This window comes from Camelus bactrianus, chromosome 25 (genome assembly GCF_048773025.1).
Source record: "Camelus bactrianus isolate YW-2024 breed Bactrian camel chromosome 25, ASM4877302v1, whole genome shotgun sequence".
Taxonomy (NCBI): domain Eukaryota; kingdom Metazoa; phylum Chordata; class Mammalia; order Artiodactyla; family Camelidae; genus Camelus; species Camelus bactrianus.
Window position 1 is genome coordinate 36,562,525 of NC_133563.1, and position 15,431 is coordinate 36,577,955.

Consider the following 15,431-nt stretch of genomic DNA (forward strand, 5'->3'; position numbering starts at 1 on the left):
CCCTGGCTAGGCTTTGCAGCTTTGCAGAGGGTCCCGAGGAGGGGTGAGTCTGGCAAAGTGGAGGGGAGTGTCGGTGTTTACTGAGAGTCCTTTTTGCCCTCACACCAGCTTCTCAGGGGACATTATGAGGGCCCAGAAGGTGTGATGGGTTGGGGAGGGCTGCTCCAGCCTGGGCAGGGGAAGCTGGGAGGGAGATGAGGGAGGACTTCCTGGAGGAGGGGGTATCTGAGCCAATGAAAGATAAGCCAGAGTTACTGGGGAGAAAAGGGGAGAGGGCATTCCAGGGCAGTGGGAACAGCAGCAGATGCACAGGGAAATAACTTTGAATGACCTTGGGCTTCCCTCTCGGGCCCTCGAGCAGGCTGGTACCTGACTTCCCCTTTCCCACCCATTTACTGTTAGCTCTCTATTTTTATTTGTCTTGATTCCCAGTCCGGATGAGTTCAGACAGTTCTCACATCTGTCCCCTTCCTCCCACCCAAGCACATAGCAGCAGCCGGACCGCAGCTTCCTGTCAGTCTTTGCACAGAGGAGGATGAGAGTGGCTACCCAGGCGTGAGGGCCCTGGTCCAGGACCTCCCCAGCTGCTCTGCCTGGCAGCTCTGGGTCTGCGGCTACAGACGTCTACACAGGCTCCCGGCACCAGGGCCCAAGGTTCTGAGGTCTCCCTTCTGCCATCCTTCCCTTCCAAGAATTTTCTTTAAGGGAGACCCTTCTTGGGTGCGGTCGAGAGCATCCCCTCGGCCACCAGCCTGTTGGGGCCTCAAGACAACCCACTAGGCGGTAGGCTAGCTTCCCTTTTTCTTTTGAAGTCACACAGTTCATCCTCATTCTCACCCCCTCTCAGCCTTTTCCTAGACCCAGGCCACCCTCTCGGGGCCGGGGCCTGGGACAGCTGCTCGGTGTCTGACTCTGGGGAAGCATCCTCACCACACTCACATTGTTTTAAACGCAGTGCTATTCCAGAGATGGAGGAGATCACTGACTTTCTCCTTTTTTCGATAAAGTGGTGACAAAGAACAGGTCTTATCGTTCTAACATGGATGCTTCTGCCCCGCCTGCTGAAGGAGCGCAGAACCGAGCCTGTTTCCATCCTGAATTTGGTGTCACCATCCCTTGCTCTTCCTGGTTTTCTCATGAACGTGTGTTTGTCCATGCTTGGACTTTGTTAAACAGTGTCACAGTGTATGTATCCCCACGATTTTCTCCTACTCGATATTAGGTTGGTGAGCCACTGCTGAATGTCGCCCACTGTGCAAATGGACCCTGATCACTATTCTTTTAGTCATCAAACACTCCTTGTGCCAGGGATGGTGTAGCTCAGTGGTAGAGTGCCCGCTTAGCATGCATGAGGTCCTGGGTTCAATCCCCAGTACTAACATCTGAAAAAAAGAGTGTTTTCAAACATCCTCTGTGTCAGACAGGGCTAGGCGCCAGGAACTGTTGTGCACAGGGTGAGGGCAGCCTGCCCCGGGTCACCCAACCTGTTGGCACTGGGCTGGGTCCACATCGGGGCAGATTCTAATTCGCCAGCATGCATTCAGCCCCCCATGCGCCAGAGTCGTCAGGCACGACTGTGGTCAGCTCACGGCCGCGGGGCACTGGCTGAGCAGAGCTAAATGTATCTGGGGGCAGGAAGTGCTATCACTTTCAGTGTGCAACTGACAATGCAGCATCAGCCCAGTGGTTTTGAAGCCTGGCTGCACCTTACATCACTGGGAGTGTCTGCAGGACCACAGCTGTCAGGGCCTGGCCCACACACGGTCCTCCACAGCTCAGGGAAGGGCCCGGCGGATGGGTTTGTTGAAACGTTGCCTGATGTTCTTTCCTACAGCCGGTGTGAAGAGACTGCACCCTCCAAAATCCTATGAGATGCTGGGCTCAGATTGTACGATCTCCAAGTGCCCCAGGAGGCTAGCACTACTGACACGTGGCTTCCTCTTTTCCATTAATTTTTTTAAAGAGAAAAACAACGTTGAAAGATGGGGTTGTAGCTGGCTAGGGCAGGAGTGCACTGTCTGGGCAGGCGCATCGGCAAGGCGGCCCCTCCCAGGGCGCCATTATCCTGGCGTCTAGCAGCTCCTGTGCCATTTGCTGTGACATCATCACATTTCCATCTCTCTGGGTGATGGCTCAGGCGTCCTCCTGATGCCCACTGCCCAGAGCCTGCGTGCCGTCTATTGTAACAGTCCTCTGTCTACAATCCTCCCATCCTTTCCCCCATGGGAGAGGGGAGAAAGGGCCCCAACCTGAACGTGACAGGATGCAACTTACTAAACACACAAACAAGTAGTCTGTGGGATGTCCCATGTAGGTGCACACGGGCCTGTCAAGGTCATCTGTCCCTTGGAGGCTCCTCTGTGCCCCTTGGTCCTTGTGAGGTCTTCCTGCACGAGGGAGGGCCTGCACTGTACTGGGCTCTGCCTGCTCTGGGGACAGAGCAGAGGCCTCTCGGCTGCATCCCTGCCCCTCAGTTGCTGACGGAGCAACGGGAAGACAGACAAACAAGCCTCTGGAGGGCCCATCCATGCTGGACAGGTGGTACGGGGATCCGGTCTCGCCTGTGGGGCCAGGGAGGAGAAGCCTGGACTTGCCTGCCCCCTCCCAGTTGCCTCCTGAGTTTTTCACCCTGTAGCCTCCCCACTCTGCACCCACTGCCCATTCAGACCCCTCTCCCTGGCCTGATGACTGCAGGACTCCCGTTCCACTTCCCGCCTCTGCCCTGCAGCCTGAGTCAGCCTTGTCACATACCTGTCCGGCCCCGATTCTTTCCTGGTCAAAGTCCTCAGCCACTCACCGTGATCCCCAGGGCAGATGTCCACCTTCCTGATCCTGCCCTGGTCCCCACTGCCCATCTTCATCCCTCCCCCAGGCGTGCAGGGACCCCCACTATGTGTCAGGCACATTCCCACCATCTCCCGTGGCTGCAGAACCCACGTGCCCATGCGGGGCCTCTGCACATACCATACTGCTCCTTCTGTGTAGCCTGCCGTGCCCTCTGAGCCTTTTGTCCCTTGGAGCTTGGTTTCAGGGGTTCTCCTCTTGCCTGGATCTCCCTGGAATCACTCCTCCGGTTCCACACACCCTCTGCTTCCTTCCCACCACTGAACACACATTTGCTGCACTGGGAGTTACTGGGGGTGGACGGGGTCTATAATTTGCATTTTATTGCTTGTGTTCCCAGCTATTATCACAGGGCCAGGCACACAGTAGGTGCTCAATAAATATCCGAACAGAAATCAGGAAACTGAGTCTTGAGGGGGTGAAGGGACATCCTAGGTCAGACAGTTAGTAAGAAGGTTTGGATGTGAAAGATTTGAGTCTGATTTCTGCATGGTGAACTTCTTTCTTTCCACCTGCTGGTCCTCTCATTTCCTGGAGAAAATCGTTTATTCAGACTTATGTTTTTCTTTGCTTACAGATACGTGATTGTGCTTACCCAAGAAATGGGGACGCTTGGCTTCTAGTTTTGCTTGGAGAACCAGCTAAACCTTACCTCACAATTTTTGTGAGGAAAAACAATTTAAATGTTTAAAAACCAGCTGTAACCTGGCAAAGTGCATCCGAAGCCTGCAGAGTGCATCAGAGAGCAGGTATGGCGTGCCTGCTGCGTGTGGGTGTCTGCGCCGTGTGCTTCGTTTGGGGTTATGTGTGGCCACGTGACCCAGTCCCTACTTACATCAATTCCTGTAAATGATGACCTTAGAAGTTACCACTGATTGCACTGGACTAATGACAGTGGTCTCTGTGACCCTGAACCTTCAGAACAACCCTGCAAAGTAGATACTATTATTTCCCCCATTTTACAGATGGGAAATCGAGGCGCAAAGGAGATGCAGTAACTTGTCCAAGGTAAGTACATAGCAAAAATTGGAAGCAGAATTTGCAGCAGGCAATTGAGAATGAAGATGCTGTAATCCAGAGTGGAGTGTTCTAGAGTTCAGAGGCGGAGCCCTGCTTCCCGCAGCAGGAGGAGGTGGGGAAGGGCAGGTGCAGGCCAGAGCTGGGAAAGTGCACCCCAGGCAGCCTGCAGGGGAGCAGGATGTGCCACAGACTTGGAGGGATGCTGCTGGGTCTGGGAAGCGCAGGAGGGGCCCAGGGAGAGGTGAGGAGGGAGTCTGACTTCTAATGCAGGGGTGAGAGATGGCTGGTCCCTCCCAATAGTTAAAACACCCACATGCCATCATGTGGACATGACCCCTCCTACTGATCAACAGGACCGTTCTTCCCTTCTTCAGGGGACAAAGTGACATTGAACACCCTACACACTAGTGCCCTACTTTTTTGGTCACTGTGCGGTTGTATAATTGAAGACCATTTCACTTTCACATCAACCACCAAGTCCTCAACAAGCTGGTTGCGTTTGTATTTTTATATCCACATATAAAGATACTACCTCATACTACATACTGCTCTGAAAAGCATAGGAAACAGTCGAGAAAGCTGTGCATCTGTGCACTCAACCAGCGGGTTCTTTTACTTTCAGTAAAAACTGTCAAAGTTTTTACTGAAAGTAAGAGAACATCTGTTTGTCCATCTGTCCATTGATGGACACTTGGTTGTTGCCACCTTTCGGCTACTCTGAAACGTGCTGCTCTGAACACGGGTGTGCAAACGCTTGCTCAAGTCCTTGCTTCCAACTCTTTTGGCTATCTGTCTGAAAGTGGAATCGCTGGATCAAATGGTAATTCTATTTTTAATTTTTTGAGGAACAGCCACACAATCTTCCACAGTGACTGCATTTGACATTCCTACCGGCAGTGCACGAGGGTTCCCACTGATTTTCTGTTTTGTTTTTTCTCTAGTAGCCGCCCTAATGGGTGTGAGGTGTACGCCACCGGGGTTTTGATTTGCATCTCTCTAGTGGTTAGTGAGGTTGAGCACATTTTTATGTGCTTTTTGGCCATTTGTAGATCTTCTTTGGAGAAACATCTGTTCAATCCTTGGTCTTTTTTTAATTTTTTTTTTGTAGTTGTTGATCAATTCCTTATCGGATATGCAATTTGCAAACATTTTCTCCTGTTCTCTGGGTTGCCTTTTCGTTCTTTTCAGGGTGCCCTTTGATGTACCAAAAGTTTTTAGTTTTGATGAATTTATCTCCTTTTCATTCATTGCCTGTGCTTTTGATGTCATAGGCGAGAAGTCATTGCCAAATTCAATGTTATAAAGCTCCCCCCTCCCTCTCTCCCTATGTTTTTTCAAAAGAATTGTAGTTAACACCCATGTCTCTGCTAAAACGCCCAAAGAAGTATTGATATACTGCAGTTTGAGACTGCGGTTCTCATAAGTGCCATTAAAAATAATTTACTGAGGTGAAACTCCAGACCAGAAAGTTAACCACTTCCAAGGGAACGACTTAGCGTCACTTAACATACCAACAGCGCTGTGCTCACCCCGTAGCCTTGCATCTGCGCTTCATGACTTACAAACTATCTATCTATTTTCTCATTTGAGCTGCACAGCAATCCCAAGAGCTGGACAGAACGGCAAACACGTTCCACAGGCAGGGGGAGGGAGGGAAGGGTAACCTACCCACGAGAGCCAGTAGGCACTGTTCCAGCAAGTTCTGTAACCAGTCTGAGCTGTACTTCCCTTGACTTTAATGTGCTGGCCAGTGATGCCCACCTGGGCAGGTGGTCTCGTCAGCCAGGCTCAAAGTGCTCCTCCCTTTTTCTCTGGGTCTGCATCTCTGCCTCTATGTGATTTTTTTAAAATATTCTTTTGGGGGAGGTAATCAGATTTATTTATTTATGTATTTATTTACTTAGTAATGGCGGTGCTGGGGATAGAACCCAGGACCTCAGCATGCTAGCAGCATCCACTCCTGTGGCTGAGCAATACCCCCTTCCCCGCCAAGTGCTTCTTCCACGTGCCTGTGACTTTGATGGCTCGCTATTTCCACGTCTATCTCCAATCCCATTATGAGCACTTTCTCTTGTTGGGGCAAAGCTTTCTGCAGGCACTTTGGAAGTCCCTTCAGAATGAGCAAAAGGGACTTATTAAAAAGCACAGCATAAGGAGCTAGGAGTCCCACGGAGATAACCTGGCCCCTTGGGTGTCAAGGGGGGGCTAGGAAAGTGGAATTGCACAGCCCTGCCCACAGCTGGAGCTGGGCCCCCAACCTTCCGCCCCAACCTGGAGCTCACTTTCTTAAACCCTTCCACCTCTTGGAGGAAAAGGGATGCCTGCACCTGTTTGAGCCTCGCTGGGCCCCCACTGAGACAGCTGCCTAGTGTTTACCTCCCTGAATCCTGGCCATACTGGGTGGTGTTTGAACAAACAGGAAGCCAAAGTTAGGGCTGTGAGGAGCTTGGCAGTCACATAGCTCACAGAGGGGCCAGACACCAGTCCAGGTCCCTGCAGGCCCAAGGCTTTGCTGCCTTCCTGGAGCAGCTCACTCCCCCAGGGTCATCTGTGAGTCTCTCTCCTGGGCACTGGAGATTTCCAGGTGGCGGAGTCCAGCCTACCCTCTGCTGAGGCCAACAACCAGGACACCGTGGAGACAGCCAGACCAGGATGAGCAAAATCTGTCCTTCTCTTGAAGTCCATGACTGCAACTGCTAGTCACGGCTCACCAATAAGAGCAAGGGATGCCTGGCAGCCTCTAGACCTGAGTGAGAACCAGCTGTGACTCATGACGGCTAAGTGACTTGACAGTGAAACACAAATCCCATGAGTCAGGCTGCAGTCCCTGGGGGCCTCACCAGGCTGGAAAGGATGAAGGAACCTTTCCACCTCCAGATCCAGCGCCTCCCAATTCCCCATTTTGATTTTGACATTGCTTTGCATTTATTGTTTGACATTATCATTAAGCCTTTCCAATTAAAAAAAATCATAGATTATTACAACTAGAAAAGTTCCTTGGGAGTCATTTCCCACTCGGTTGTGTACATGCAGCCTAAGGTCATTAGCCAGGAGGCAAAGCTAGGACAGGGACCTGGGTCCCTCTAAGTTCATTGTTCAGTGACCTGGCACCAAAGCCAGCCTCCTGGCCGCAACTTGTGGCTGGGGAGGCCCATGGTCCGCAGGGATAAGCCCAGGCCTGGGGCTGGCCGGGGAAGGGCCCCGTTCATCCTCTCGACATTCCTCAGTCCAGCGCTCCCTGGGGTCCAGTCAGGCACCGCCCACCCCGCCCCATTTCCTGCTGAATTTTATTCAACCTCTTAGTAGACAAGGCCAGCCTTAGATTAACCCTGCAGAGTTATTAACCAGGCACCCCTTTCCCTGCAGGCCTTTCCTGCCGTCCACACCCGGCCAACTCTGGAACCCTGTGCGCAGGAGGGCTTCCAGGAGTCGGCGGCTGCAGGGGCCTGTCCAAGTCTTTAGTCCCTCCAGGGTGGACCCGGGGGCTTGCGGGAGCAAGAGACTCTCGAACCCTCAGCACCAGGGTCTGGGAGTCCTCCTGGGCTACCTGAGGACCCTGCCCACCCCTTCCTGGGCTCCCCTGGGAGCGGGATGCGGGCGGGGAGGGAATGGATCGACATAGGGGTCTAGGCGTGCAGACTCCGCGCACGCGCCGGGATCTGCCGGGCCGGGTCGGAAATGACGATCTCGCGCGGGCCCGCCCCCTCCAGCCCCAGCTCCTCTCCAGCAGGCCCCGCCCTCCCCTCAGGCCCCGCCCCTCACCGCCCAGGCCCTAGCCCCTCCGCTGCTCAGGCCCCGCCCCACAACAAGCCCCGTCCCCGCGGACGGCGCACTCCCAGGACACCGCGGGCTGCAGCTCGCTCGGTGCTGCGCCGGGCGGTGGGGCAGCGGCGGGGCAAGGGCGCGGGGTCTGGGCCGGGTGGCCCGAGGCGCCCCAGCGGGGTGCGCCCAGCCGGCCTTGGCCGCGGAGCAGCCATGGCGGAGGCCGTGCCGCAGCACCTGGCGCTGCCTTCGGGGCTGCTGGAGCTATGCGCGCTGCTGGGCCCCGCCCGGGACAGCCTCCGCGGCCCCGAGCAGGTAAGGGCCCCGCGGGAACACCGACGCGGGCGCTGGCCGGGCGGCGGGGCGGCGGCGGCGGCCGAAGAGCGGGGTCGGGTCCCGCATACCCCGCTGCGTGCGCACGGCGTCCCCGGCGTCCGCGGGGTGGGGACGCTAAGTCCAAGGTCCGGCCAGGCCGGCCACCTCGGGAGCCTCCCCGGTGCGGGAGCAGCAGCTGTTTCCTCAGCGGCGGTGGAGTCGCGAGCGGCTGCCGGCTGGGGTTTCCCGCCCTCTCCGCTCCCGGAGCAGCTCTCGGGTGGGACCCGCTGGAGTCGCACCGCGATTGTGATGGAGAGCGCTCGCGTTCGTCGGGCGCTTCTTAAGTACTTCGCTCCTCTCGGCTCTTCTGTCTCTTTACGCCCACCTGGACCAGGTGAAGACGAGGCCGGGCCGCCTGGAGTTTCGCGGCCTTTAGGACTGAATCCTGGCCCGCCACCGATGAAATGATTTCACTCGTGACACAAAGATTCGCTGTCTCCTAGGTGCCATGCTGTTCTGGGCACAGCATAATTAGATTTTCAGTTCTAGATTTCAGGACCACCTTTATATTTTCTGCATTTAGCCGTTTCGCGATGAAACCAGCTGTTTTTCTCACTCTGTGCCACCTCCTCCTTTTCTCCGCTCTGCACCCAGGCAGCCAAAGCGTTAAGCTCCTGTCCTTTCCTCCAGGACAGCAGCTTTGGACATTTCTCCTTCTCCTTGTTTCTTTCCTGTGTTCTCACTTTTTCTTAGTTCTAGAATCCCAGATTTCTTTGAAGTGGGTCTGTGGCCCTCTTTTTTCCCTTGGTCTGTGACTTTGTCGTTTTACTCTGGTTAGTGGTGATGCCCAGTGAGTTGGGAGATTCCCCGACTCTACTGCCCAGTTACCTGATGACAGCAATGAAAGGTGAATGGACATCACCCAGAGGAGCTAAATGTTGCTCAAATTAACCGGATAAACGTCTGATGATGTCTTGGTGGTCTGTACTCCTTGACTTTAATACAAAGCCAATTTAGATGATTTCTGCATCGCCTTCTTCCTCCCCCCACCCCCATCATATCTGGGTCCCCCTCTGGTCTCTGTCTCCTCTGACCCTTGGGGATTGTGTTGACTTGGCTCCCTGCCTCTCCATGCCAAATGGCATTTCTTCCTTTTTCTTCTGATAGAACAGGACCTGGTTTCATTTGTGGCTTCTCTGCAGTTAGGCGTTCTTGCTTCTTCGGCGATTACAACACGCCTGTTTGTTGCCTCAGTGTGAACAGGATGAATCAACTGGAATATTTACAGTGGTGCTTTCCTGAACGGAACAGACTGCAACATTGCCCAGGTCGAGTGTGCAGTTGGCTGCTCTGCACTTTAACTTTCATCCTCTTTATTCTACACTTTGATTCTGTTAGGGGTTTGGCAAAGGGTGGAGGGAGAAACAGATAAAGGAGCAGGAGAAAAAGCAGTGTTATGAGATGGAGTAACATCCTATTCATAAGGCTGACGTGACTGTTACAATTAACCAAACATCGGATTTTACTTACTCAGTTTTATTTTTATAGCAGCTCTATTTTGAATGTCCAAGGCTTTTAAATAACTTTTAATTTTAGTTTAAAAAATCACTATTTCTTTCTGATTCAGGCATTCCTATTTGGTGACACATGAAAACAGAAACCCAGAGGTAGGAGAAATGCTTGCTTAATGTTACTATAGTATAGTGTCCTAACTTTTCATTTTGCTTTGTTTGTGCTAACCTAATTTATTTTTTAGGTGGAGTGGTGTTTGTTTTATTGAGGTAGTGACAAAGAACTCAAGAATATAGTTCAGTCCCCAGTGAGTTACTGTGGTCAGTTACATTTCCTTCCACTCCTTAGTTGCTATGGAAACTAGACACAGGATGTGAAGGGGTCCATCACAGGGTGGTGGTAAAGTGCTCAGAGCACCTCTCACAGTGTAGGTCACTGGTGTAAATCTTGTGTGGGAAGGCATATTTTTGTTTTTCAGTGGCGGGCATCCTGGCTTTCAGTTTCTAGAGTAACACTGTCCAACAGAACCTTCCAGATGATGACAACTGGTGGTCTTCATCTTTGCCATCCATATGGCAGCAGCTGGCCACAGATGGCTACTGGGTGCGGGAAGGATGGCTAGTGCCACTGAGGAACTGGATTTTATATTTCATTTAATTTTAATCAGTTTAAATGTGAATAGTCACATGTGGCTACCGGCAACTGTGGTGGACAATGCCGTTCTAGAGCATATTTTAAAAATCCATTTCTGTTTTATTTCACAAGTGACAGCCAATCCTATAGTGAAGATCAATGCCGTTATGTAATCTAATGGTGCCTCAGATGAATTACAGTGTTGTGGTTTTTGCTTTTTAATGAGTCTGCTTTCTTTTTGAACTGAAATGATGGTCCTGGGAGGGGCTTAGTAAGTCAGTGTCTGGGAGAGAAGAGCAGGAAACCGCCCCTGGCAGAGTCTGTGGAAATGGGCCTCATCTTCCTCTGGGGGGAGGGGCAGGTGCAACATGTGTCAGAAAGTAACACACGAACCCTCTGGGGTCCAGGGGTGCGCTTTCAGGAGGTGATTCTAATTACAGGGTTGGCAGTGTGAAAGAATGTCCGTGAGAGGTCTTTGCTGCCCGTTGCTCAGGGTGTTCAGAGATGAAGGTTTGAGAGCAACCCCACTGTCCCTCAGGAGGGCACTGGGCTAATGCAGTACTGAACTGTCACACACTGTGACACTCTAAGGTGTCTCCAGGGGGGTCAGCACACTGTATGGTTAAATGTGGAGGAGGGAGCTAATGCAATCATTTAAACATGTTGATTGTGGAGTGGGAAGGGTATAGCTCAGTGGTAGAAGGCGTGCTTAGTATGCACAAGATTTTGGGTTCAGTCCCCAGCAGCTCCATTAAAATAAATAAATAAAATTAAACTAAAAATAAAACTCAAAAATAAAACCAAAAAAAATGATGGTTGTATTTTTGAAAAAATTTTATTTATACATTATAAACTGGGAAGCCTGTACCTCAGGCTGTGCAGGGTGTTACCTGTGAGTTGTGGGGCTATGGGGAAGGCGTTCCCTTTCTTTTATTTCCTTTATTATTTTCATATTGTTGTTAATATCTTTTAAAATGAGACTGTGTTGCTTCTCCACTCAGAAAAGACAACAGGGATTTACATTTTGGGGGAAAAAAAAAGGCAGGTATGTGATAAACTGCTGCATGCCAAGTTGACTGGATTGTGGCCACATCCCTTTAAGTGACCAAAGGTATAAACAGGGGGAATTACGGAGTTTCTCGGCCTCAGCGTAATGACCAGTCTTCTGTCCAGACTGAGCATGCCTCTGAGAGATCGTGAGTGCCGGGGCACGAGCAGACGAACAGCGTCCCCAGGAGGCATCCTCTGTGCTGCCTGTGGCCGCAGAGAGGAGCACAGGGGTCCCCACCCTGCCCCACCCCGAGATTCTACAGGTGGCCCTGCACCACGGGGCAGGGCAGGCAGGCTCTGAGAGGTGTGAGGGAGGGCAGGTGGACTCTGCATGGCCATGGTCTAGGAGGTGATGACCTCAGGGTGTGCAGCCCGGCTGCAGTCGAGGAAAGGCCCCCTCTGGTGAATGTGAGGGAGAGGGGGTTGCTGGTGAGGAGGTGGGGCAAGCAGTGGGCTGGGCCCACGTCAGGCCGAGTGCCGAGCAGGGAAGAGCACAGCATCGTGACAGAGGCACGAATGTCGAGGTGGCCGAGGGGCTCAGTGAGTGGCTTGGGGTGCCGTGGCTTTGGAGGCAGGCTGGCCTACTGCCCAGTGCACCAGTGCAGGTGGTCGGCCTGTCCTGTGGCACATGCACCTGTGCGATACCTGCCTGAGGGTGGCTAGTGATAATGGTTATGTGTACAAACATGTTTTTTTGGTCTGGCAGAGGGTCAGAGATGGGTCTGTGGGGCTGGCTGGCTGGAGTAAGAGGCTGGCGCTAGGCAGCAGAAGCCACTGCTGTTGGGGCAGGTGAGTGACGAGCCACGTGTCCCCTCTAAAGAGACAGGGGACCCCCTTTGGGAGAAGGATGGAGATGCAGATAGGGAGCCCAGGGCCAGGTGGGAGGAGGCGGTGTCATTCTTCTCACGGCAGTAACCGTGATGGGTTAGTTCGTAGTGAATCTGTACCTCCTCTGAGCTGTGGGTTTGCAAATGTGGTACAGGTGGAACACCAGCTGGGCTGTTTTTAGAGACCTTTCTGAGGCCCACGACCTGAGGTGTGAGTTTCTGGATGGGGAGAGAGGGGCCACAGTGCTGAGTCCAGCTTGGAAGCCCCGAGGAGCTCGGTCTTCATCGCAGAGGGGCGGAGAGGTGGAAGACCAGGGTTTTGGAAATGAGCAAGAGCTTACTTTTTGAAACTCTAAGTTCAGGGGACCCACCTGAGTGTAGCTGGGATGGGACCCTGGGAGCTCCCCACCCTGTGCATAGACACAATCACAGGGGCGTGGAGATTGCTCCACAGGCTGGAGGGTGAGTAGGAACTGGGCAGGGGCGGTCACAGCTGGGAGGAAGGGGCCCACAGGGGGCCACCAAGGAGCAGGCAGGGGGAGGCGAAACAGCAGAAGGGAGGTGGCCTCGCAAAGTGTCAGGAAAGTGGCCGATCAGCCGTCTCACGTGCTGCGTGGAGCGAGCTCGTTTGCTGCTCGTCATGACAGGGATGTACATCCAGAGCTGTTTCGCGGTGTGGTAGTGGGCCTCCCAGTCTCCAGGGGCATAACGTTTTATGTGAGGAGGAGACAGATGGACATACTTTCATAGAATTAGGCCCGAACTGCTGGGCTTTGACAGGAAAGTTTTAGAAAAGATTTCCTATACCCAGAGAAGTGGATTTCTTCCATGCAGGGTACGCAAAAGCTTTTAAAATGACAGAATAATAGGGAGGTCCCATGTTTGCTCTTGCTTCCTACTGGCATTACTCTCCCCACCACCCACCCACCAAATATAAAGAAACTCTTACCTGAATTCAAATTACAGAGCGTGAAGGTAAGCTTCTTGAGTTTGTGCGTGTTTACTGACTGGGAGCGCCGCCATTGTCGAAGCCCTTTTAAGTGTAGGGGTCCCCTGCTGGTACCAGGGGTGCTTGCTGAAAAGCTGATATTGGCTATTCCTCTTCTGCCAGGTAAGGTCCCATTTCTCCTGGTGTCCTTCCTGATGCCATTTCTAGGGTCCCTCAAAGATCCTGGATCCCGGCCACCTCGTACCTGCCCATTTCTTTTGTACCCAGAGAATCCTGCTTTCAACTTTTCCGTCTGTGGCTGGCTTGACACTTGAGCCACTCCCTTCTCTGGAATAGACTGCTTTTCAAACACCTTCTTGGGAAGATCTGAAGTCAGTCTAACACCAACATTTGTTTAGTCCTAACTGCCTAGGAAGAGCCCTGTCAGGTGCTTAGTTTGATAGAAAAGAGATAGAAGGTGCTTTATGTTATTTGGGGGAAGAATGAAAATAGAAAAGTTAAAAAAAAAACCTTATACCAAGTTCAAGGTTGAAAGGATTCTGGCTCACTGAGCCCCTTGTATGGACCTGGGACAGTCAGGTGGATGGAGGAAGGAGGTATCTCTCTGGGCCCATCAGGCCTGGCCTCACTCCTGTGTGCATCTGCCCTGGTCCCAGGTGACCGAGCTAATGTGCACGGCGGCCCAGCGGGCAAACCCCTCTCTGTGGGTTTGACAATGTGCAGAGCCCTCCCCACCCGCCTCTGAGGGGACATGGGGGCCTCCAGGGGTCCCTGGGGCTGAGCGCTTGACCTGGGTCACCTCCTTTATTCCCTGCACTCACCCCTCGAAACGGAAGCTCAGAGGGTGCAAGTAATTGGCTGCCGTGGTTCCGACCATGCTGGGATCTGAACTCAGGTCTCTGCGCAGTGCCAGCTCTGAACTGAGCCCTTGCGTCCGGGGGCCGGTTGTGGTCCATGTTAGCAGTGGATGGCCCATGACCAGAGGTCCCCTGACTTGCTGAGCTCAGGGCCTGAGAATCCTTCAGGGCAGTTCCTCACTGTCACCAGCCACTGGAGGGGGAAGCTAGCACGCGACAGAGCAGGGCCGGCCCCCCAGCAGTGACCCCTACTTCTGCCTGTTTTAGGTTGCCCAGAGAAAGGGGGTCAAGAGCCTGTCTTCTCTCAAGCCGGAGGTCCTGTCCGTTTTCGTGCCTCCGTTCGTCAGTAAGGAGGACGGAGCGGCGGCCGGCGTGAACTGTGCAACTCTGGGAAAGCCCAGGAGGCGCTCCTTCCGGAAGAAGAGAGAGCGGCCCAAAGCTGAGCCCTGGAGGGGCCTCCCGGGCGGCCCCAGGGGCCCGGAGCCCGAGGACGTCAGCGTCCCCAACGGCGTGGACCTGCTGGCCCTGCCGCAGCTGTGCTTCCCGGGTGCGCACGGGCCCGCATTTCCCCCAGCCTGCCAGGTCCCGCCAGGAGCCAGCCTGTGCTCTGGCTGTGTTGTCTCCCTGGTCCTTGAGAAGCGTGCGGGGGCCCGGTGCGGGGACTCACACAGAGGACTTGATGCAAGGACCTGTCTGGAGTCTCCATCGAGAAATCGATGTGGTTTCCTGCTCTCAGGGATTCCAACCTGAGTAGGCTGGGGCACCCCCTTCCCTGTCAGCACCCCAGGTGCACCCTCAAGTCTTTGTCTCTGGGCTGTCCCCACGTCCCTTCACAGAGTCTTCAGAGCACAGAGGGTGGAGAGGAATTGCCACTGACGGGAGCGGGATGTCGGAAGGTGGTGCGTGACCGAAGAATTTGCACATCTGGCATCAAGGAGCCACAGCGGACAGTTGGAGAGGGCGTGTCCTGTGGCTTATGGATAGCGCAGGCCTCAAGGTGGATGCCATGTGGCCGGAATGAGGTTTTTCTTGATTTTCTCTGTCTACAGGGGGCGTGTGTGTGGCCTCTGAGCCCAAGGAGGACTGTGTCCATTTTCTGGTGCTGACCGACGTCTGCGGCAACAGAACCTATGGCGTGGTTGCCCAGTACTACCGACCCTTGCACGTACGTGATTGCCGTGACTCCCTCTGAAATTGGATCTAGGTTTTTTTTTTTTAATTGTGGTAAAATGCACAGAACAATCACCATTTTAACCATTAAAAAATCATACAGTTCAGCGTCATTAAGTACATTCACAATGTTCTGCCACCATCACCACCATCTGGTTCCACAGTGTGTTCATCGCCCCAGAAGGCAGTCCTGTCCCATCAGCAGTGACCCCTGGTCCCTGCTGCCCCATCCCCAGGCCACCCCCCCTGCCGTCTGCTCTGTGCCTTTGCCCTTTCTGGTCATTTCATTTCAAGCGAGTGGAAGCACACGATACGTGTCCTTTTGCATCTTCTCTTATGTAGCTGGATGTTCTCAGAGCTCGTCCACATGGGAGCGTGGCGGTGCTTCATTCTTTTTTGTGGCTGAGTCGTGGTTCACGGTGTGTGTAAACCACGTTCTGCTTACCCCTTCCTCAGCTGATGGGCGTGTGGGTTGCTTCCACCTTTCATGTA

At 53.4% G+C, this 15,431-nt stretch overlaps 1 protein-coding gene across 5 annotated transcripts in view; it reads left to right on the top strand.

Moving 5' to 3' along the window:
• The first annotated feature begins 7,663 nt into the window (after positions 1 to 7,663).
• Positions 7,664 to 15,431, top strand: part of DENND3 (DENN domain containing 3) — a 45,998-nt gene continuing 38,230 nt past the window's right edge. For 3 of the 5 annotated variants that reach the window (XM_074353173.1, XM_074353174.1, XM_074353175.1), the window contains exons 1-3: positions 7,665 to 7,941; positions 14,037 to 14,316; positions 14,819 to 14,934. In XM_074353173.1, coding sequence (XP_074209274.1) covers positions 7,840 to 7,941; positions 14,037 to 14,316; positions 14,819 to 14,934 — 498 coding nt within the window. In that variant the 5' untranslated portion in view covers positions 7,665 to 7,839. Of the gene's footprint in view, positions 7,942 to 14,036; positions 14,317 to 14,818; positions 14,935 to 15,431 lie in introns of all 5 variants that reach the window. The other 2 variants (XM_074353177.1, XM_074353176.1) reach the window with 2 other exon arrangements.